A 21,648-nucleotide genomic window follows, 5' to 3' on the forward strand; every position below is an offset into this window, starting at 1 on the left:
TTTGTCTTTGGTTGATTTACAGGTAAAGCTTCACTACAAAAACAAAAACAAAAGGTTAAAAGCAACGTGCATCTACACAAATAATGCTAAAACTCCATTCTTTTCTTGAGCTGCTTCTGGCAGACAATCTTCTCTCAGTGGTTCTGCCTAGTTCACATTTCAGTGCTGGCTTCTCAGCTTCCACTCGCGGGGTGACTGGCTGAAGTGGAACTGACAACGGGCTTTGATGTGTGGTACAGCTTCACGTTCTTTGCTGGAATCCACTTGGTTCCTTCACCTGTGGAGAGACATGCAAATCCCTTTCCCCACATTATAAGATCATATGGTCTTTCTATTTTTCCTGATGCTAAATTCTTAATTAAAACTGGGGGGTGCTCTTTCAGTTTTGCTTTTTTGTTGTTTAAGAAATGTCTGAAAATGAGGGGGTCAGGCTCTTCTGCAGAGCTGTTCAAGAAATTAAAAACATACAAGGCTTTATTCAACCTTCTTTGAGGTGTAGCCTGGGCTTTTCCCCTTTTCTGTTGATTTAAAATGCGTTTTAAAGTTTGATGTGTTCCTTTTAGGGTACTTTTTAGCAGTTGTTTAAGATACGGTGAGCAAATGCCACTGTATCTTACAGCACTTTTTAGTTCTTTAATTTCGAGAGTGGGGATGGGAGCCCACGTTTTAGGACTGTCAGGCTGTTGGCTAGCTATCACAGGCTTAGTTAATAGACTAAGACTTTCATCTTTATAGATTTGGGGTCTTATTTCATGGCAATCTGTTAATTGAGAATAATCTGAGCACTTTGGAGGATTTTTTGATTCAGAAGGTAGCGCTGACAAACTCTCAGAACTCGTTTTCTCTTTCTGGGTTGCAAGATCCCCGTCGCTCGCTGGCGGGACTCTGGGGCTCATTGCAAACAAATCTGGCTGCTTTTCAAAGTTTACTTGTGTTAGATTTAAAGCATCAGCTCCGGCAGAGGGGCTCTCCGTCTCCCCTGCCACTGGAGCTGCATCATTGCCCTCCGTTCCCCCCCTGCTCGCGGCTTCTGAGGCAAGGCTGCGCTGCGCGGAGGGATGCTGCTGGGCGGCGGAGGGATACGGCTGCACAGTGTCGGGGGACCTGGCAGGGGCGATGATGACACGGCAGAGCTCGGGAGTGGCACGGCAGAGCTCGGGAGTGGCGCAGCCGATCTCGGTGGCAGCGGGCGAGGAGGCGGCGGGGGCCACGGGGGACTGGCTCAGTGACTCCGGCACGGCCGATTGAGGCGGCGGCGGGCGAGGGGGCGGGGCGGAGCTGCGCGGCGGTGGGGGGGGGGCGCGGCGAATAGTTCCATTAACGCTACACAAGCCGGGATGAGTTCTGCGGTACTCTTGTCCCAGCGTGATATGGCATTAAATAATTTGATTCCCACTGAGTCCCAAAAGTCTCTGGTGTAGACTGCTGAACGGTCAGCATTTGGGAAATTAATCAGAGTCCATTCTAAGAGGTTTTTTAGCTCCTGTTTAGGTAATTGTCTTGAACCAGAGCTTAGTAAATGCTTAAGTTGCTCATAGAGATCTCTGTCATGGGCACAGTGGATTTGTCCCATTATTAGACCAGTATGATACTCACTTAGATGATGTCGCAGGAGCAGTGTCCTTAGTCAGAGGTCCGTCGTGGGGGGCTGGCCAGGCACTCCACTTGGCACTCAGGACGCTGCTTTTGGGTCCTTTCTCAGAGCTCCGGTTTTAGGCGTCGCGTGGCAACGGCTTTCCGTGCTCAGGACCTCACAGGTGGGTCCACACTGAGAGCTCCAGTGCGGGCGGCACTGAGCACTACTCGCCTGTGCTCGGGGCACGCGGCAGGGTCCCTCCGTAGAGCTCCGGTCGGCACTGCTTAGCAGCGTGTCCGTGCTCGAGGGGTGCCACGGCAAACTTCCTCAAAGAGCTCCAGGGAGCCGCTGCGCAGCAGTGGCTGCCCGTGCTCAAGGACTGCCACGCAATTCCCTCCAAGAGCTCCAGGTAATCCCCGTGCTCGAGGGCTGCCTCAGCAGAATAAGAGAGCTCCAGCTTTTACGATGCGCAGCAACGGTATGCCGTGCTCACGACACGTTCTAGGTGGCTATAACTGGTCTTTTAGTTACCGTCCATGGAGAAGTCTCCCACAGATGGAGAAAGCTGAACCGGGCCTTCAATCACGTTGTGCGTCAGACTGCGGGTGCTGGGTGTGGGTTCGGCAATCACGATGGGTGCCAGACTGTAGGTCTTGGGGTGTCGGTCTGGACCGGGCGTAGACGAAGACAGTGACGAGATCTCTATAAGCAGATCTTGGAACATGAGGTTTATTGCAAAGGGCGTGGGTATAGGGGCACTGCTTAGAGCTGCAGCTGGCAGCTCTGAGCAGGCCCAAGAGAGCAAGAGAGTAAGTGAGTAAGTAAGGAGAGAGAGAGAGAGAGAGAGTGTAAGAGTGTGCGAAGAGTAAGAGAGGAATGGAATGGTGAAGTCCTGGTTACAATACAATAAATCATCTTCTGTACTGAATATTCTAATTGTCACTAACCAATCTAATACAAGATACAAATCCTATAGCATTTACATACAGCCTATAAGAGTTCTTATATTACCATAGAGTGTTACATCTTAACTTCTAAAAACTACTCTTTGGACCCCTTCTGCTGAGCTAGTACGGTCTGCTCTGACCCTTGGACCTGCCTGCAAGCAGAGGGTATTGTTCAATCAAGAGGGGATTACCTTCAGTCGGCCATACCATTGTTTTCCAGTTGTTCAGTAACTAAGACTTGGTATTTCAAAGGTGGCTTTCATTTCAATGTCGCCTGTAGTTTTCATATTCCCAAAATCTTTTGTCAGGCAATCATATTTATAAGGCTTTCCTGTTTCATCTTCCCCAACAAGAATCCTAGGCCTAACCCTACCCCTAACCCTAACCCTAGATTGAGCCAGAAATCGGGCACTGAGCTGTGGCGAGTTCCGAGAAGAAAGAAGAAGAGGGAACACAGCTTGGGCTGTGCTGTGCTCATTTTGGCCTGCCTTTTGCATGGTGAGTGTCCCTGGGGCTCCTGGCTTTGTGGTTTTATCAAGCCTAAACCTAGGCATAACCCTAACCCAAGTTTTAACCCTAGCATGAGCCAGTAATCCGGCATTCAGCTGTGGCGAGTTCCGAGGAGAAAGAGGAAAAGGGAGCAAGGTTTTGATGTGCCGTGCTTAACTTGGTGTGCCGTTCGCAGGGTCAGTGTCCCAGGAGCACCTGGCTTTTTGGTCTACCCGACCCTAACGCTAGGCGAAACCCCTAACCCTACCCCTAGCTTGAGCATGAAACACGGCATTGGGCTGTGGTGAGTTCAGAGCAGAAAGAGGAAGAGGGAGCAAGGTTTTGATGTGCCGTGCTTAACTTGCCCTGCCTTTCGCATGGTCAGTGTCACTGGAGCTCCTGGTTTTGTGGTTTCCTCAACCCTAACCCTAGGCATAACCCTAACCCTAACCTTAACCCTTACCCTAATCCCAAACCCTAACCCTAACCCTAACCCTAACCCCTAACCCGAACCCTGGAAGAAAGAGGAAGACGGAGCAAGGTTTTCATGTGCCGTGCTTAACTTGTCCTGCCTTTCGCATGGTCAGGGTCACTGGAGCTCCTGGTTTTGTGGTTTCCTCAACCCTAACCCTAGGTGTAACCCTAACCCTAACCCTAACCCTAACCCTAACCCTAACCCAAACCCAACACTAACCCTAACCCTAACCCTAAACCTGATCCCTAACCCTAACCCAAACCCTATCCCTGGCAGAAAGAGGAAGAGGGAGCAAGGGATCAAATATGCCGTGCTTAAGTCGGCCTGCCTTTTGCATGGTTAGAGTCACTGGGTCTCCTGGCTTTGTGGTTTACTCAATCCTAAGCCTAGGCATAACCCTAACCCTAACCCTAACCTTAACCCTTACTCTTACCAAAACCCAACACTAACCCTAACCCTAACCCTGGCAGAAAGAGGAAGAGGGAGCAAGGTTTTGATGTGCCGTGCATAAGTTGTCCTGCCTTTCGCATGGTCAGTGTCACTGGAGCTCCTGGTTTTGTGGTTTCCTCAACCCTAACCAAAGGCGTAACCCTAACACTAACCCTAACCCTAACCCTAAACCTAACCCTAACCCTTAGCCTAACCCAAACACAACACTAACCCTAACACTAACCCTGGCAGAAAGAGGAAGAGGGAGCAAGGTATTGATGTTCCGTGCTTAACTTGCCCTGCCTTTCGCATGGCCAGGGTCACTGGAGCTCCTGGTTTTGTGGTTTCCTCAACCCTAACCCTAGGCATAACCCTAACCCTAACACTAACCCTAACCCTTACCCTAACCCTAACCCAACACTAACCCTAACCCTAACCCAGCCCAAACCTAACCCTAACACTAACCCCAAACCCTAACCCTAACCCTAACCCCTAACCCTAACCCTGGCAGAAAGAGGAAGAGGGAGCAAGGTTTTGATGTGCCGTGCTTAACTTGTCCTGCCTTTCACATGGTCAGGGTCACTGGAGCTCCTGGTCTTGTGGTTTCCTCAACCCTAACCCTAGGCGTAACCCTAACACTAACCCTAACCCTAACCCTTACCCTAACCCTAACCCAACACTAACCGTAACCCTAACCCTGACCTTAATCCTAACCCTAAACCTGGCCAAAATTTGGATTCCACCTCCAAAATTCAATACATCCAAGGATTACTCCCAGATGAAAACTGCCAGGACAGACAGGTCATGCCAGGGACAGTGACACCCTCGGTCAGTCATAGGAGATGCAACCAATCCTGAGGGACACAAGAACAGTTCTGTGTGTCCTGTGTGTGTCCCTCATGTCCTGGGCGTCCACGTCCTGTGTCCTATGTATCCCCCGTGCCCTGCGTGTCCCCATGCCTGTCTGTCCTTGTGTCCTTTGTCCCCACGCCCAGTTGGCACGCAGGTGCATTAGCAACTGTAGCTTTATTCTCTAACCCATACCTCCTCCTGACCTTGGTTTGTCAGCCCCTCCATTGCTTTGTACTGCCTTACCTGGCCTACCCTTCCATTTCCCTGCCTTATCTCGCCTTCCGCTGCCTCCCATTGCCTTTCCTTGCCTGGACCCCTTGCCTGGCCTTGCTTTCTCTTGCCTGCCCTTCCTTTTCCTTGCGTTGCCTTTACCAACCCTCCCTTCCCTTGCCTTGCCTACCCTTCTGTTGCCTTGCCTTCCCCTCTGTTGATTTGCCTTGTCTAACCCTGCCTTGCCTAGTCTTTCGTAGCCTTCCTTTTCCTTGCCTTACCTACCCCACCCGTGCCTTGCCTTGTGTTGCTGGCCCCTTGTATTGCCTACCCATCCCTTGCCTTTCCTCATCGACCTTGCCTTGCTTTGCCTACCCCTCCCTTGCCGTTGTTCCTATTTGGACATATGACTCGGGGTGGGGCGGGCGGTCTCCTCCCCTCCCTGCCCCTCCTCGCTACTTTGTCCCTCGTGTTTTTGCGTCGGGGGGAATGCTCCTCGCCTCCCGCTCCCTGGATATTGTGGTTCGGGGCGGGCACTCTCCCGTCCAGCCGTCACCAACGCCCCGCTCCTCGCGTCCCTCTCCCTCGGGGTGTTGCTCTGGGGAGGGTGCTCTGCTCCCCTCCCGCCCTCAACAGCTCTAAGCCAATCAGAACTATCGGTTGCCAGGCACACCAGTCCTTGGCCAATCAGAGTTCCCCGTGCTGTAAGTCACCTGTTGCCAGGCAGACCAGCAGAACCCCGCGCAGCCCACGGATGGGCACGCGCCGTGTCTCGCAGAGCTGCGACCGCAGCCCGGAGCCCAGCCCGGAGCCCAGCCCGGAGCCCAGCCTGTCCGAGGAGGTGGAGATCGCCCACACCGGGATCCCCCTAATGCTGTCCCGAGGTTTGCGGCTGTGGCGGGTGCCGAGCGTGGCCAGTCAGGGTGGGGGCGGGGCTGGGCTTCGGGGATTCCGGAGGTTTTGGGGGGGTCCCAGGAAGAGCCGGAACTTGCGGGATGGGGTCAAAAGTAACAATTTTATTGGGAGGAGGTAAATGGGGCCCTCTCACACTGCACTGACCCTGGCATTGGGGGGAGACCCAGGCATCTGGGTTGTTGAATGGGGGCACCCAGAGGTGAGACAGTGACGGGTAGGATCAGGTGTGGTTAGTAAGGGTCAAGTGGGTTGGGATGGAGTCATGCAGGGTTCAAGCAGGGTCAGATGGGGGTCATAGCCAAGGTGAGGCATAAGGCTGGCAGGGGGTCAGGCCGAGGTCAGGTGGGGTCAGTCAGGGGGTCAAGGTCAGCCATGTTTAGGCAGTATCACACAGGGTCAGATGAAGTCAGGTGTATTTCAGGGAGGGTCAGAAAGAGTCAGGTGAGTCACAGAGTGTTCAGGAAAAGTAATAAAGTGGTCAGGTGGAGTCAGGCCAGGGTGAGGGTGAGCCTGGGGGCTGGCAGGGCACCATGCGCAGGCGATAGGGGGGGCAGCGCAGCACCGTGCCCGGCGACCCTGTCAGCCCCGGCAGTCCCCCCGGACCCGGCTCCAGACGGAATTCCCGCAGGATCAGCCCCAGGAACACGAAGAGCTCGGCCCGCGCCAGCCCCTCCCCGGGGCACGATCGCGCCCCGCAGCCGAACGGCAGCAGCGACCGCGAGGGGGCGCCCGGGGCCAGGAACCGCTCTGGGGGCGACGGGTCAGGTTTGAGGGGGCTCCGCGGGGATGGGCCGGGGCCATGGGGGGGACCCAGGATTTTGGGGTGGAGGTTTCAGGTTGGAGCCCGGGGTTCAGAAGGGAGACACGGGGGCTTGGGGTGACCCAGGGGCTTGGAGGGACCCTGAGGTTCGGGGGTGACCCCAGGGTGTCAGAGGGGATTCGCATGTCTGGGGAAGGTTTAGACACCCGAGGAGGCTCTCAGGGGTTTGGGGTGAGGTGGAGGGGGGGGGAAATAGGAGGGGAGGAACAGAGGGACCCACCGGTTTTGAGGGGTACCCAGATATATGGGGGGCCAGTGGGGATGGAAGGGAGAGCCACAGGTTCGGGGGAGGGGGTGTGGGTTTGAGGGGACTCAGGCATCTGGGGGGGGGGGCACTCATGACACCAAGGTGTTCCCAGGATACCCAGGAGTCAGGCGAAACCCTGTGGTTGGGGGAACCCACAGTTTGATGCTTGAGGAGACCCCAGGAGTTCGAGGGGGACGCTCAGGGTGCAGGAGGACCCACATACCGGGCAGGAAGGCCTCGGGGTGCTGCCAGATGTCAGGGTCCTGTTGGGCTGCCAGCAGGTTGGGGACCAGGACAGTGCCGGCCACCACGGGGAGTCCCCCAAGACTGGAAGGGACAGGGGGCACTGAGATGGACTGGGGTCTGCTAGGGACTGCTGAGAGCTACAGGGGCCGTACTGGGATCTGGTAGGTGCTACTGGGAGTTACTGGGTGTCTGTTGGAGTCTACTGGGGCCGCACTGGGGCTCTCTGGGGTTTTTCTGGGATCTACTGGGTGCCTATTGGAGTTTACTGATGCCATGCTGGGATCTACTGGAGCCACACTGGGATCTACTAGAATTTATTGGGGGTCTACTGGCATACTGGGTGGGATCTGCTGTGAGCTACTGGGTGTTGATTGGTGTCTATTGGGGCCATACTGGTATCTACTGGGTGTCTACTGGGGCCATACTGGGTATCTACTGGGGCTCACTGGGAACTGCTGGAGCCATAGTGAGCTTTTCTGGGGGCTCCTGGATGTCTACTGGGGTTTAGTGGGGCCACACTGGGACTTACTGGGGTATACTGAGAACTCCTGCTGGGATCCTCTGGGCTCTGCTGGGGCCTACTGGGGCTATCATGGGGTCTCCCAGGATCTACTGGGTGTCTATTAGGGTCTACCGGGGTCATTCCAGGACCTGTTGGGCCCTAGTGGGATGTACTAGGGTTATACTGGGGCCTACTGGGGGTCTAAAGGGGTCTACCTGAGCCATACTGGGACCTGATGAGTCTTACTGGGATTTACCAAGGTCTGTTGAGTCCTACTGCGTCCTACAGGGACTTAGTGGGCCATACTGGTCTGTTGGGGTCTACTGGGGCCCTACTTCTTCTACTGGGCCCTGCCGGGAGTTACTGGCACCTACTGGTGTACTGGGGTCTTACTGGAGCCATACTGGGACCTGATGGATCTTAGTGGGACTCACTGGGGTCTAATGGGCTCTGCATTGTTCTCTTGGACCCTACTGATGATACCAAGCAGACCCTACTGGTCTGTAGCGGTTCCTCTCAGTTCCCCCTCACCCAGACTGGTCCAAAGCGGCTCCTCCCAGCATCCCTCCCCCACACTGGCCTGTAGTGGTCAGTCCTGGTACCTGGTATGGCGCAGGGCACAGTGGGGCAGCGCCAGGGGCGCAGGGGGCCGCAGCCTCAGGGTCTCGCTGACAGTGGCCTGGAGGAGGGGCAGGCGCCCCATGTCCCCAGGCCCAGGGGGGCCCTGTGCCCCCGCCAGCTCCGCCCGCAGCCGTGCCTGCAGCTGCACAGGTGGAGCACAGGTGTGCTATGGCTGTCATGGGGTGTCAGGGGAGGGGGCATGTCCCAGGGGGCATACAGTGGCAACGGGATGACAGAGGGACTTCCCAGAACCCCAGACCCTCCCGAACTTACAAACCTGCCCCTGGGAGCCCAAACCATCCCCAAACCCGACCCTCTCCCTTGGGGACCCCCTTGAACCTCCGGATCCTTCCAAACCCCCAAACTTGCCCTGGGACCCAAACTCCCCCCACCCCGCTCCCCCCCCCCCCCAAAACCTGCTCCTCCCTCCTCCTTGGGGACACCCCTGAGCCCCCAGACCTGTCTCTTGGGACCCTCTACCCTCAGACCCTGAGCCACCTCTCCATGGAAACCCCAAACCAAGGAGCCATGTGAGGACACAGACAGAGCTCTGATATGTCTGTGACACCCATGTGGCACCTCAGGACAGGGTGGTGGGACACTAGTGGCCACAGGGGATGCATAGGACATGGGTGGGGGATATGGGACCCCCTGGGGAACATAGGCAGGGACACGAGTCCCTTCCAGGAACGTGCATGGGGACTTGGACATGGCTGTGACATGCATGTGACATCTCAGGGTGGTGCAGGGGGACAGTGTCAGCCATGGGGAGGAGGACATGGGGAACATGGAACCCCCAGGGACACACATGGAGCCTTGGGACCGTACAGGGGACACAGGGGGACACATGGCGCCACACATGTCATCTGGGGGCAGAGCATGGAAGCCCATGGAGAAGGGAGCATGGGGGACATAGAGAACACATATAGGACATGGCTGGGGACATGGGACCCCTGGTGACACACAGGACCCTCCAATGCTGCACGGAAGACATGGAGGGACATGCGTTTCACCTCAGGGCGGTGCAGCAAGAAGGCCACGGCCCAGCCCAGAGCAGCCGCTGTCGTCTCGGTGCCCCCAATGAACAGGTCGACCAGTGCCATGTGCAGCCGGGGAGGACTCAGGGGGCCCCCCCGTGCCCTGGGATCACGCCCCAGCAATGCTGCCAAAACTGTGTCTGGGGGAGGGGAGGGGCACTCCTGGCAAAGGGATGACACGTGTTGGAGGGTTCCCCTGATCCCCGGTTGCCCCCCAAACAACCCTTTTGTGTGGGAGTCCCTTCCAAACCCCTGAGTCCACCCAAAGCCCCGGTTCCTCCCCCAACCCTTACATCTCCCCAACCCCGCATCCCCCCCAGACCCGCGGGTCCTCCCATCTCCTTGGGTCCCCCCAAACCTCTGTTTCCTCCAAAATATATGGGTCCCCCCAAGCCCCTGGGTACTCCCCAAATTCCTGGGTCCTTCCAAACCCCTTGGTCTCCCCTGCCCCTCTCTTCCCACCAGACCCCTCCTGACCCCTGGCTGCCCCCCACCTCCCCGGGACTCTCCACCTGGTGCCGCCGGATCTGGGCCTCCACGAAGGTGTCACGATGCTGGACGAGCCGCAGCAGCTTCCGCAATCCCGGGTTGGGCAGGGCCTGGGCATAGGGACTCCTTAGGGACCCCCAACCCCTAAGAAACCCTTGACCTCAGAGAGACACCTCCTTCCCCAGAGATGCCACATAAGTCTCCTGAGCCCCAGAGAAACCCTATGGCTGCTCCCCTGGGCCACATAGACCCTACAGGTGCTCTCCTTGCCCGTGTAGACCACTCCAACATCCTATAGGCACCCTCAGCTCCATAGAGACACTTCACCCCATATAACCACCCCAGCCCTATAGAGCCCCCACAACTGCCCCTCCCACGCCCACAGACTTTCCCAACACCATACAGACCCTGTAACACTCCCCTTAGCCCCATATAGACACTATAACCCCTGTCCAGCCCCATAGAGACCCCATCATTCCCTTCCTAGGTTTATACAGCCCCTTCCCAGCCCCATAGAGACCACCCAAGCTCCATATGGACCCTGTAAGACCCCTGTCAGCCACCCATACCCTTCCCCAGTCCCGTACAGATCCTATAACCTCTCTCCCAACCCCATATAACCCCCCCAGCCCTATATCCCTCCCCTGGGCCCCACAGCCCCCCCCCCCCAAGACTCATAGCACTTCCCAGGGCCCTGTTGCCTCCACCAAGGGCCCTATTGCCTCCCGTAGCCCCCCACAGTTCCCTCATGGGCTCCATGCAGCAAAAAGGCCGCGGCCCCATATGCCACCCCTAGGCCCTGCAGGCTTACCCGCAGCGGGGGCAGCAGGTCAAGCGCCCGTACACTGCTGTGCCCCCAAACCTGCAGCAGCTCCCCAAGGCAGCAGGAGAAGGCCCGGAGCTCTCCCGGAGGGGGCACCTGGGGGAGGACACATCCATGTACTGTCCAGTACTCGAGTTCCCTCTAGATCCCCCCAGAACACCCCCAATGCCATTTCAGACACTTGGGTCCCCTCAAACTCCTCTGTGCCCCCAAACCCCTGCCACCCACCTGCAAATTGCTCAGTCCTCCCAAACAGCTGCATGTCCCTTCCACAAACTCCTGGGTCCCCCCCCAAACCCCCAGGGCCCCCGTAAAAACTGGGGTCCTCCCCCAAGCCCCTGTCTCCATCCTGGGGCCCCCCCAAGTCCCCACCAGGTCCCCGAAGAGGACGCGTGCAATGGTGCTGCAGGTATGGAAGGTGAACACCTCAAAGGGGTCCAGGGGGGCCTCCCCATGGGAACGCAGCTCCTGGGGGAAAGAGGAGGTTAAGGGGACCCCTGGGGGAAATAAGGTGGGGCTCTAAGGTGGCTTAGGGGGTGGCAGGGGAGAAGTGGGGAGCTCTAAGGGAATTTTGGGGACTCACAGGAATAATGCCCTTTTGGGGCGCAGAGGGGGGGGCTTGGGTGAGTCAGTTTTGGGGGACGGGGAGTGTGGTGTGGGTGCAGGGTTTGGGGGGAGCAGTCTGCAGCTGCAGGGGGCATGGTTAAGGTGCATGGGTGGGGTTTTGGTGAAGGGAGTGGGGTTTAAGGTATCAGTTTTGGGGTGCATGGGGCAGGGTTTTGCAGGTCAGTGTTGTGTGGGGATCTGTTTTGGAATGCAAGGAAGATCTGTTTTGGAGATGTCAGGGTCAGGGGATCGGTTTGGGGAGAAGTTGGTTTCAGGGTCTCACCTCACACAACTCCCGGCCCTGCAGCCAAAGGAGGGGCCCAAGACGCCCTCCAGCCCGTGCCAGTGCCCCCCGCACTGCTCCCCGCTGCCGCCGCCAGCCGGGGCAGGGGCCTCCCAGTGCCAGGTCCCGACCCCTCTGTGACACCAGCGACCCTGGCATTGGGCAGACGGGGGTCAGGGACCCCCAGAAACTCCCCCAGCCCCTATAGGGACCCACCTCCATCGCACCAGGGGTGTTCTGCGGGGCTCCTCTATCTCATAAAGCCTCCTTCAACCCCACTACTACCTCTTCCACAGGACCCCCCCTATTCCCACCAGGGACCCTGGGAGTTGAAGGGGGTGTCTGGTGGGGCAGAGACCCTCAGAGACTGCCCTAGCCCCTATAGGCAACCCACCCCTCCAGAACTGTCCCCACCCCTTCCCAGCACCCATGTCCCCAACCCCATAGGGACCCCCCCCCGTCCAAATCCCTTAACAACCCCTCCAATCTCATAGGGACCCCCTCAAACCCTATAGGGACTTGCCATCCAACAGCCCCTCCCCCCCTCCCAACCCCCATAGTGACTCCCTTCAAATCCCCCATAGGGCTTCCCTACACACACTCCATAGTGACGTCCAAACCCCACAGAGACACTCTCAGCTCCCGTAGTGACTCCCCGAACCCCTCCAATCTCCCCATCTCCCCATGGCCCACCCGGTCTCCCCTGCCCCCGTACCCAGATAACTGGTGGGACGCCCCAGCCAGTCCCCCCAGTGCCGGACCAGCGCCTCGCGGATGGTCCCCACCGAGCTCGGCACCAGCACGTCTGGAGAGAAGAGGAGGGGCAGGGAGAACCCCGTAACTCGGGAGGGGCGGGGGGGGGGGGGGGGTCCCAAACCAAGCGGGGAGTCCTAGGGTGGAATTTTGGGGGGAGCATCGGGGGATTGGGGTCGCAGGGAAGGTTTGGGGGGCTGAGAAGAGGTCTGGAGTTGGGGGGGGTCCCCACGGCAGGGGGAAAGGGCAGGCAGGGTTGGGGATTCGGAGAGTTCGTAAGGACCGGGGAGAGGGAGATTTGGGGGGAGGGGGGAGGAGCCGGGGGTGCCAGGGCAGGTTCGGGGAGGTCCGTTTTGGGGTGCCCCCCGGACTCACCGCGCCCCCCCAGGCGCAGGCGCAGCAGGGGCCCGTGCCGCCGCGCCAGGCGCCGCAGGTGCAGCGCCCCCTGCGGGTGCAGCAGGTGCAGCGCCCCCCAGCGCGGAGCGCGCCCCTCGCCCCGCCGCAGCAGCGCCGCCAGCGGCAGCAGCAGGAACAGCAGCAGGAGCAGCGCCGCAGCCGCCATGGCCCGCGAGGGGCTGTCCGGAGAGCCCCTATATTGGGGAACGCCGAAACCGCGCCCCATGCAGCCCCACTCCTTCAGTCCTGCCCCTCGCAGGTGGTGCACACGCACACCACCCCCCCTCCGCCACTGTGGATGTGGTCTCTAAGCCCCGCCCCATAAAGGGGGCCCCTGAAAAGCCCGCCCCTTGAGGCCTGGCTCTTATACGGGGGACTCAAAGTCCCGTCTGTCATTAAGCCCTGCCTCTCACCGGCCCCTCTGCCTTTACAAAGAGGAGCCCTGCCCTCCGCCCCTGCAGGCAGCCCCATCCTCTATAAAATGGATCCGTAGGCCCTGCCCCTACAATCCCTGCCTCCTGATGCATTGATTCCTCCCATAAAGCAAACTCCTAATCCCTAACCTCCCAAAATGACCCCACCACTATAAAAGCGGCCCCTTAGGCCCCGCCCCTCAAGCACCACCTTAGAAAGGGGACATTTTAAGCCCCCCCCCTCCCCACCTCGAGGCCTGGTCTGCAGTTACGGGGTTCACCCCCGAACTCTTCCCATCAACTTCCCAGGTGCGCCCACTCATTCCTCCCCCTTGGGGACCCCCTGAGCCCCCTGTGGGTGCCCCCCAACTGAAATTTCCCCAGAACCACCCACCCTGGGGGTGCCTCACCCCTCAAATCCTCCCCCCCAGGTGTTCCCCCATCCCAATTCCCCCAGCCCTCGTGGGGGTGCTCCCAGCCCCCATTAAGTCCCCCCACCCAGAGCCTCCTCCATGGGTGCGCGCCTCCAATCTCCCCCACTCCGGCAGCAGCATTTGAGGATCATTTATTGGGGTGCAGCAGCTCTGAGGGAGGTCCCCAATAGAGTGTGAGTCCTAGAGGGGTCCCCGTGGGAGGTGCCATTCCAGTGAGTGGGTCCTGGGATGATTATAGGTGGGGACCCACAATAATCTGAGGGGTGCTGAAGTCAGGAAGGGGATGGGACCCCCCGCCCTGGGATGTGTCGCTGGAGGAGTTGTTGGGGACTCCAGGGGTGGGCTCCCATGGTGGGGGTCCTCGGGAGGGGTATTGTGGAAGGGGGTCCCAGGTGGGGGGTCCGTGGGGGGGGTGTCTTAACGTATTGGGGATCCCTCAGAGTCCCCAATAAGATTAGGGGTGTGAAGGCGTCAGGAGGTGGAGCCAGGGTGGTGGCCCCTGTGGGAAGGTGCCAGGGGTTGGGTCACGGTGTGAGGATCCCGGGGGTGTTGATCCGGAGCCCCTGCAGGTGTTGGGGAACAAGATGACGCAGTGGGCAGTGAGCACAGGTATGTGTCCTCCATCACCTGCACTCTGACACCCCTCAGCACCCCCTGACCCCTTCACAGCATCTCCCAGGGGCAGCAACCCCCAAAACACACTCTCGAGGCACAGGGTTCGTTCAAATCCAACCACAGGCAACTCAAACACCCTGTGCCCCTAAAAGTGGGGAGTGGGCCCCAATATCCACTGACCATTCCCCCATACGCTGACAGACCTCCCCCTGGGGGAAGGGACCAACCCACCCCCCCCCCCCCAGCACTCCCTCTAAGCCCCCCATCCATGAAGGCCATAGACTCCCCCCTCAGGTCCCATAAGACCCCCTCCACAAACCTCTCAGCCCTCATGGCCCCCCTCCCTTAGCCCCAACAACGTCCCCTTAGCACCCACAGAGATCCTTCTAGACCTCCCTAATCCCCCAGAGACACCCCCAGAACCCGCAGGATCTGCAGAGCCCCTCTGGGACATTCCAACTGCTCCCCAGTACTCACAGCTCCCCTCCAAGTGCCCACAGAACCCTCCCAGGCCCCCTCCCTCAACTCCCATAGGAGGATCCCCCTTGGACCACCCTTGGGCCCCCAGCCCTCACCTCCTGCAGCACCAGCAGGGCCGTGCCAGTGGTAAGGGGCCCTCCGGGTGAAGAGCAGGCAGAGTTCCTGCACCTGGGACAGGGGAAGGGATAGGGGAACAGGGGGACATGGGGATGTTGGGGGATATAGGAGGACATGGGGGATGTGGTGGCATAGTGGGACATGGTAAGCCATGGGAGGCCATGGGGACGTGAGGGGGATATGGGGGACATGGAGACATCAGGGGTCATGGAGGGCACAGGAGTGGGGATGACATGGAGCGGGGCTGTGGAAGACATCAGGATATGGGGAGACATGGGGACATCCTGGTCTGGGGCCATCACCCTGGGGATACCTTGCAGACATGCTAGAGACATGGGAACACCCTGGTTGTCACCCTGAGGACACTTTGGGGACACCCCAGGGACAGGGACACACTGGACGGGGACACCCTCGAGGATGGGGATGTGGGGACACCGTGATGGGGACATCTTGCACCTTGGGGACACTCCAGGTAGGGGGACAAGGGGGTAGTGACACTCTGGGGACATCTTAGGGATATCCTGGGCATGGAGATATGGAGGGCATCCCCCTGGGGACACCCTCTGTGGGGACAGGGGACACAATGACACCGTGGGGGCATGGAGAGAACCCTCTAGGGACACCCTAATGGGACAGGGAGACAGTGCCGCCACAGCAGAAGGGGTACAGGGGACATCCAGTCTGGGAGGCCCCCGGAGGATGGGTGGACACAAGGACATCAGGAGGCACACAAGGACACTGAGGGAGGACAAGGCCACCACGTGGTGGGGGGAGGGCAAGGACATGGTGGTGCTGGAACAGTGTGGAGGGGGGGCCCTTTATGTAGGGGTGGTCCCAGGGCATCCCAGGGAGTGTTTAGGAGGTCCCAGGGTGGATTTGTGTGGTCCCAAGGGCTTCTCAGCAGGTGTTTGTGTGTCTCAGGGTGGATTTGGGGGATCCAGGGGGGGTGAGGGACCCCAGGGGGTCCTGGGGGGGGGGGCATTTGGGGAGGATCCTGGAGTGGATTTGGGGGCATCTAATGGGGGTTGGAGGGGTCCCAGGGACGTTCCCAGGCACTCTGGGGTGTACTAGGGTGGATGTAGGGAGTCTGGAGGGGGCTGGAGGGTTCCAGAGGCTGTTTGTGGGGATTCTGAGGGTGGAGTTTGATTTTCCAGGGTGGTCTGGGGAGGAGGGAGGGGAAGGCAGTCTGGAGGGATCTGGAGGGTCTCAGGAGGTGTTTGGGGGAGTTCGGGGGGGGGGGGGTGGGGGATGGTCCAGGTTAGATTTGGGGGCTGCCAAAGGGGTCTCAGGGAGTAGAGGGTGTCGGGGGGGGCGGGGGCAGGTCTTGTGGTGAATTTGAGGGGTCAGGATGTCTTTGAGTGGATTTGGAGTGTCCATGGGGTTGTTTGTGAGGATCCTGGGGCTGATTTGGAGGGTGCAGGGTAGATTTGGGGGGTCTAGAGGGGTGCAGTGTCCTGGGGATGTTAGGGGATGAGGGGGATTTTGTGTTCCCAGGATTGATTTGGGGGGACCCTGGGTAGATTTGGGGGACCTGGGAGGGTGACAGGGGTTGGAGGGGGGTCCTGATGGATGTTGGGGGTCCTGAGATGGATTTGAGGGGCTCCTGAGGGGCCGTTGGAGGGTAGCAAGGTGTTGCTGGGGGACTGGGGAGATTCAAGGGCATCCTGGGAAACATTGGGAGTCCTGGGGTGGATTTGGAAGGGTCCCAGGGGCTGTTTGGGAGGGTTCCCAGAATGGATTTGGGGAGGCGCTTAGAAAATCTGTGGAGTCCCGGGGGACTTTGGGAGTCCCTGGGGGATATTGAGGAGTTCCAGGGTGGGGGAAGTGGGGAAGGCCGGTGGCACAACCCACCGGTCAGGGGTGCAATGCTCGTTGTAAATTCTCATCAGGCTGAACAAAGACGCCAGACACGTGTTGAGGGGGCAGCCTCATGATGCACAGTTACCCCACAGGTCCAGACAAAGCTCAATGCACATGACCCACGTGGAGGAACTTTATACAGAGCAATCAGTTATCTTTCCCAGTTCAGTGGCAGCGATGGTCTGGAGAGACAGAGGGGCATTGATGGTGGATGAAGTGGCTCACCTGTTCCAGGAGTACAAAGACAATCTGTCTTCCTCCCTTGTACTGGCTGTGGAGAAACTGTCCTGGGAGTTCCAGCAATTCAGCATCCCATCCTTCCAGAGGAATGTCCTGCCCCCACCCATATGGAGCAGGCTCTCAGCTATCAACAGGCATCCTTTCTTCCTCAAGGGGGGATGGAGAAGGTGCAAACCATGGGGTACCGTTCTGACACCAGCAGCCATCACTTGCGCCTGAACAGCTGGGCTGCTTGTCCCAGCACCTCTAAGAGCTGGACCACGTCATTACCTGGGCCTGGAAAGCCAGTCCATCCCACAGAGTACCAGGGAACTGGCCCCTCCCAGCCTCGTTAGGCGCCTAACACATCTGCCTCCACCTGATCCCCACGGCTGCCCAGCGCAACCAGATGTGCACCACAGGACCAGCCCAGAGCCCTTCAGCCCCCAGAGGAACAGAACCCACTCCTGGACAGCTTCAGGGAGAAATTAGTGGTTTCAGAATAAAGGCAGAATGATAAACACAGAGCAGGAGCACAGTCGTCAGGGTTGTAATGGCAGCAAACCCAGGAACTCACCAGTTCTTGAGTGAGGTGGGGGATGCATATACTGCGAGTGATGGTAGCAGTGTGTGTGGGCATGAAATACTGTTCCTGGGCACGCTGATATGAGGATGAGACTGGGGGCCAGGCAGGCTGAGGAGGGTCCCAAGCCTGAGGAGGAGGCAGTGCTCTGTGTTTACCTCTGCTTAAACTGAAGCCCATACTATGACCTTGGCCAAACAACTTCAGTTTCTGGGCATGTTTTGCATCACTTTGTCCCAGTCTCAGGTTTTCGTGTATTTAATGCTGCTGCTCAATATTCTTTCCCTTCAGAGCTGCAGCTACAGTCTCCATTCAAAGGAGAGCTGTTCCTCTCATGAAGAAAATGCAAGAGTAGAAGAACCGGGCCTGGATGTGGATCCAATGGCCATGACTTGCTGCTATGGGCCAGAGGTCCAAGAGTCTTGCTGCTGGGGAGGCAAAGCTCCATGACATTCATATGCCCCTTCCCAGGGAGCACTGGCATGACTGCGCCAGAGGTCTGTGCCAGGTGTGGAGAAGTGTAGTGGCTCAACAGGTGGGTGTCCTCCCCTGTGGGGGCTGCCAGTGTGAGGGAGATGCCAGTGGGGAGCAGGAGCTGTGGGGAGCTTTCCCTGCGCTCCAGGCCAGCCTGGGTGGAAAGTTCTCAAGGGGTGCCCAGGCCCCGAGGGCGGCCAAGGGCCCAGAGCACCGCGAGACTGAGGCATGAGCTGGGAGGGGCACTGGGCACGGGGCCGTGGAGGGATGGCCCCCCAGACCCCACGGGGAGCAGGGCAGGTTTGCCCGGTGCATCACAGAAAAGCTTCCCCCGTGCTGCCTCGGTGCCTCGAAGAAAAGTTTCCGCCACCTTGTCTTGCTGCGTCACCGAAAGGCCCCCCCCCCTTGCACCTCCTCTACTCTGCAGTCCAGGGCCAGGATGCCCCTCCGCTGCCACCCGGCCCTGGTGGCTCCCAGACAGCGGGGGACGGGGCAGAAGCTGCTGCCGGCTTCATCTTCCCCTCAGACCCTGCGTGACACACCGCCAGCACTGGGGTCACCTCACTGACACCAGGGGCTCGGCCAAGGCAGAGCCCACGGCTGGGCTGCGGTGGTGCAGCTCCAGGTGCAGCAGATGGGAGTTCAGAGCCCTCCAGGTACTGCGGGTGCACCGCAAAAGGGGGCAGGGGGTCAGACCTTGCCTTGCTGGATCCACAGGGTCCTGAAGTTTACTCCCACCCAGGCACCCTCAAACTGGAAGCACTGGAATCACCCTGGAGATGGGCACCCAGCCTTGAACTGGGCACACCAATCACCCCATTGACAACTGGAACTGTGGCAAACCTGGAATTTGAGCAGAGCTGGGCACCCCCAAGCCGGGACCACCACCCCCCAACAGGGACCACTGGGATCCCCACCACAGAGAACCACCTCCAAACTGGGTTGCCTTAACAGGAAGGTCACAGACCGGAACTCTCCCTTACTGCAACACAACTGGGATCCTCATCTTCGCAGGACAGCCCACAACCAGCTCTGCCAAATGCCACCTGTTGAAACACACCCACCAAGGCACCCCAAGGTGGGTGTCACTGCGCCTCCCATACTTGCTGCAGCCCCACAAGTGCAGGGCAGCAGGTAGAGGAACAGAACCCTTCCCCAGCTGAAGCATTGAGGACCCCCATGCTCAGTGCCAAGACCAGCTGAATTTGTGCACTCTGGGTCCTACTGGGGACCCAGTGTAACCACCCCACTGGCAGGGATCCCTCCTGCCCCCTCAACACCTCCTTTTTCCTCCCCCACCAGCCCCAGACCCTGCCCTCCCCAGCTGAGGGACAGAAGGGAACTGCTATGGTGTATGTAGTTTAACTCGTTTTATTTAGACTCGAAGGTAACTGCGGCCCAGTGGGACCGTGACCCAGTAGAAACGCAGCAGTACATCAGGAGTGGGGCGGGAGCGGGTGAGCTGCAGCGGGGTGTGGTGCCCAGGCTGCCCAAGGAATGGTCAGTGGTGAGAGAAGGGTTTACGAGAGCTGCCCGCAGTCAGTGATGGTGATCTTCTTGCTCGTTTTGCCATCTTTGGAGCCACAGCGCTCCATGGCCTCCACCACATTCATCCCCTCCTTGACGCGGCCGAAGACGACATGCTTGCCATCCAACCTGCCGGAGAAGCACCAGTCACAGCTGGTCCCCAGTGTCCCCCAACAGAGGACATCTCCCAGCTGGAGATCCCCAAGGTTCTCCTCCCATAGCCCATGACTCACCACTCGGTCTTAGCAGTGCAGATGAAGAACTGGGAGCCGTTCGTGTTGGGGCCAGCATTGGCCATCGACAGGATACCAGGGCCCGTGTGCTTCAGGATGAAGTTCTCATCAGGGAACTTCTCCCCATAGATGGATTTGCCTCCAGTGCCATTGTGACGCGTGAAGTCACCACCCTGTGAAAAGGAAGCATTTCAGGTCATAGGTGCAAGAAAACGCTCTGGAACTGGATGCAGGCAAGAGGCAGAACCAACCTCCCAGCCTTAATCTGCCAGCATTCAATTCCAAAACCCACATGAGTGCCAGATCGCCTCACCCACCCACCTACCCACTGCAGCAGGAGCACCACGCACCTGGCACATGAACCCAGGAATGATTCTGTGAAAGCAGGACCCCTTGTAGCCAAATCCCTTCTCACCAGTGCTCAGAGCACGGAAGTTTTCTGCAAAGGAAATAAAACCACACCATTAAAAGCTTTTATTTGTCGAGCATTCTGGACAGTACTAGGGCTTGGTGCAGCTGCAGTGGAGCCAAAGTTGCTTTACCAACCTGCTGTCTTCGGGACCTTGTCTGCAAACAGCTGTGAAGACAGGAAAGACATTTGTCAGTCCGGGCTGGTGACTGGCCACTGCCCCCCACTCCGCGAGGCCGCCCCCAGACTGCGGGAATCCCCCCAGGCGCTGCTCGGAGCCCAAGGACCCCCCTCCAAGTGGCAGCTTCTCGGCTGTGCCAGCAGCTCTAGACGCCTCCCTGCCTTACACCGCTATTTGGAAGCTCCGAACTAACAGCTGCGGCTCACCAGCGGGGCAAAGAAGCGTTCGTTCCGCTGGCCTAGATTAAATTAAACATTAATATGCCTGAAGCCTTCTTGGGCGGGGCGCGCGCGCCGCCTCCCAACGCTTCAGGAGGATTTTGGGCTGGATGCGCCACCCGAGCGGGAGCGCGGCCCCGAATCTGCAGCAGCCGCGGCGCCCGGAGCCGGCCCAGCCGTGCCAGGGATGCCCCGCGCCCCGGGCGGGGTGACAAATGCTTTGCCCTCCAGCGACAATCCCGTGGCGATCGGGTTGCCGGCACTCTCCGCCGGCATCCCCAGATGCGGGCAGCATGGCCCGGGAGTTCGACACGGCTCATCCCGATGCTCCGGGGGCCCTGCGATAAAATGGCGGCGAGGCAGCCACGGCCGCGACCCGCAGTGGGGGAAACTGCCGCGCCCCCACCGGCCCCGGGGCGGAGCGGAGCGGAGGCGCGGCGGGAACACCGTGGCGGCGAGGCCAGCGGAGGCCAGCGCTAACGGGGCACCAGCGGTACCAGGTGTGGACTGACTCCCGTGGGCGATGGCGCGCCCCGGGCCAGCATCGCGCCGCCGCCGCTCCTCGAGCTCCCCGAGCGCGACGCTGAGGGGCCGGTGGGGCCCTTTGTTCGCCCCGCCGGGCCAGGGGCGCCGCAGCCCCGCAGCCACACCGACGCGCCCCCGCCGCGCACGCGCGGCGCCTGCTGGCCCCCCGCCGGCCCCGCGCGCCCGGCAAGGAAATGGCAACGGCGCCCCCCACCCCTCCCCAGTCGCCTCCCGCGCCCACCTCGAAGGTGACGCGACCCAGGGGCTCGCCATTGGCGGCGATGTCGAAGAAGACGACGGGGTTTGCCATAGCGAGACACGAGCAGGGCAGCAGACGCTCCTCCGGGCGGCGGGCGCGGCGCAGCAGAAGGAGCGCAGCCCTCCGCCGCCCCTTATATAGCGTAGAGGAGGGCCCGCCTCCTCCGCAGCGCTGGCCAACGGCCGCTGGCGAAGTGGCGGAGTGGCAGGGCAGCCAACCAATCGACGGCGCCGCGTTTGAAAAAGAGGGGGAAGGGGGAAAAAAAGCGCGGGCGGGGCGTGGGCCGCGGTCCGGCGCTGGGCAGGGCGCGGCGCGCATGCGCTGTGCGGAGAGTGAGGAGAGGCAGGATGGGGCGGGCGCAGGACCGGCAGCTGAGGGGAGGGGG

At 59.5% G+C, this 21,648-nt stretch overlaps 2 protein-coding genes and 1 long non-coding RNA gene across 6 annotated transcripts; 1 reads left to right on the forward strand and 2 right to left on the reverse strand.

The window, feature by feature from the left end:
- The first annotated feature begins 5,704 nt into the window (after nt 1-5,704).
- Nucleotides 5,705-19,267, forward strand: LOC125319143. 2 transcript variants are annotated; one of them, XR_007200608.1, is made up of 6 exons: nt 5,705-5,862; nt 6,522-6,658; nt 9,348-9,417; nt 9,832-11,087; nt 16,728-17,972; nt 18,654-19,267. It is a non-coding gene; the product is annotated as an uncharacterized LOC125319143 (long non-coding RNA). The 2 variants fall into 2 exon arrangements; XR_007200607.1 differs by lacking the exons at nt 9,348-9,417; nt 18,654-19,267 and having other exon boundaries at nt 16,728-17,379.
- On the reverse strand, nt 5,975-12,915 carry LOC125319141 (steroid 21-hydroxylase-like). 3 transcript variants are annotated; one of them, XM_048290175.1, is made up of 10 exons: nt 12,696-12,915; nt 12,283-12,372; nt 11,568-11,719; nt 11,051-11,146; nt 10,667-10,774; nt 9,879-9,965; nt 9,343-9,528; nt 8,311-8,387; nt 7,184-7,287; nt 5,975-6,640 (listed from the first exon to the last, which is right to left on the reverse strand). In XM_048290175.1, the coding sequence occupies exons 1-10, from the start codon at nt 12,880-12,882 to the stop codon at nt 6,372-6,374; spliced, it is 1,356 nt and encodes a 451-aa protein (XP_048146132.1). In that variant the 5' UTR covers nt 12,883-12,915; the 3' UTR covers nt 5,975-6,371. The 3 variants fall into 3 exon arrangements, with proteins under 3 accessions (XP_048146132.1, XP_048146131.1, XP_048146133.1); XM_048290174.1 differs by having other exon boundaries at nt 8,311-8,471; XM_048290176.1 differs by lacking the exon at nt 11,051-11,146 and having other exon boundaries at nt 8,311-8,471.
- On the reverse strand, nt 19,267-21,393 carry PPIA (peptidylprolyl isomerase A). Its single transcript, XM_048290178.1, has 5 exons — nt 21,246-21,393; nt 20,218-20,248; nt 20,022-20,110; nt 19,672-19,844; nt 19,267-19,567 (listed from the first exon to the last, which is right to left on the reverse strand). The coding sequence occupies exons 1-5, from the start codon at nt 21,312-21,314 to the stop codon at nt 19,432-19,434; spliced, it is 498 nt and encodes a 165-aa protein (XP_048146135.1). The 5' UTR covers nt 21,315-21,393; the 3' UTR covers nt 19,267-19,431.
- Nucleotides 21,394-21,648: the final 255 nt, after the last annotated feature.

The sequence above is a fragment of the Corvus hawaiiensis genome, chromosome 36 (genome assembly GCF_020740725.1).
Source record: "Corvus hawaiiensis isolate bCorHaw1 chromosome 36, bCorHaw1.pri.cur, whole genome shotgun sequence".
Taxonomy (NCBI): Eukaryota; Metazoa; Chordata; class Aves; order Passeriformes; family Corvidae; genus Corvus; species Corvus hawaiiensis.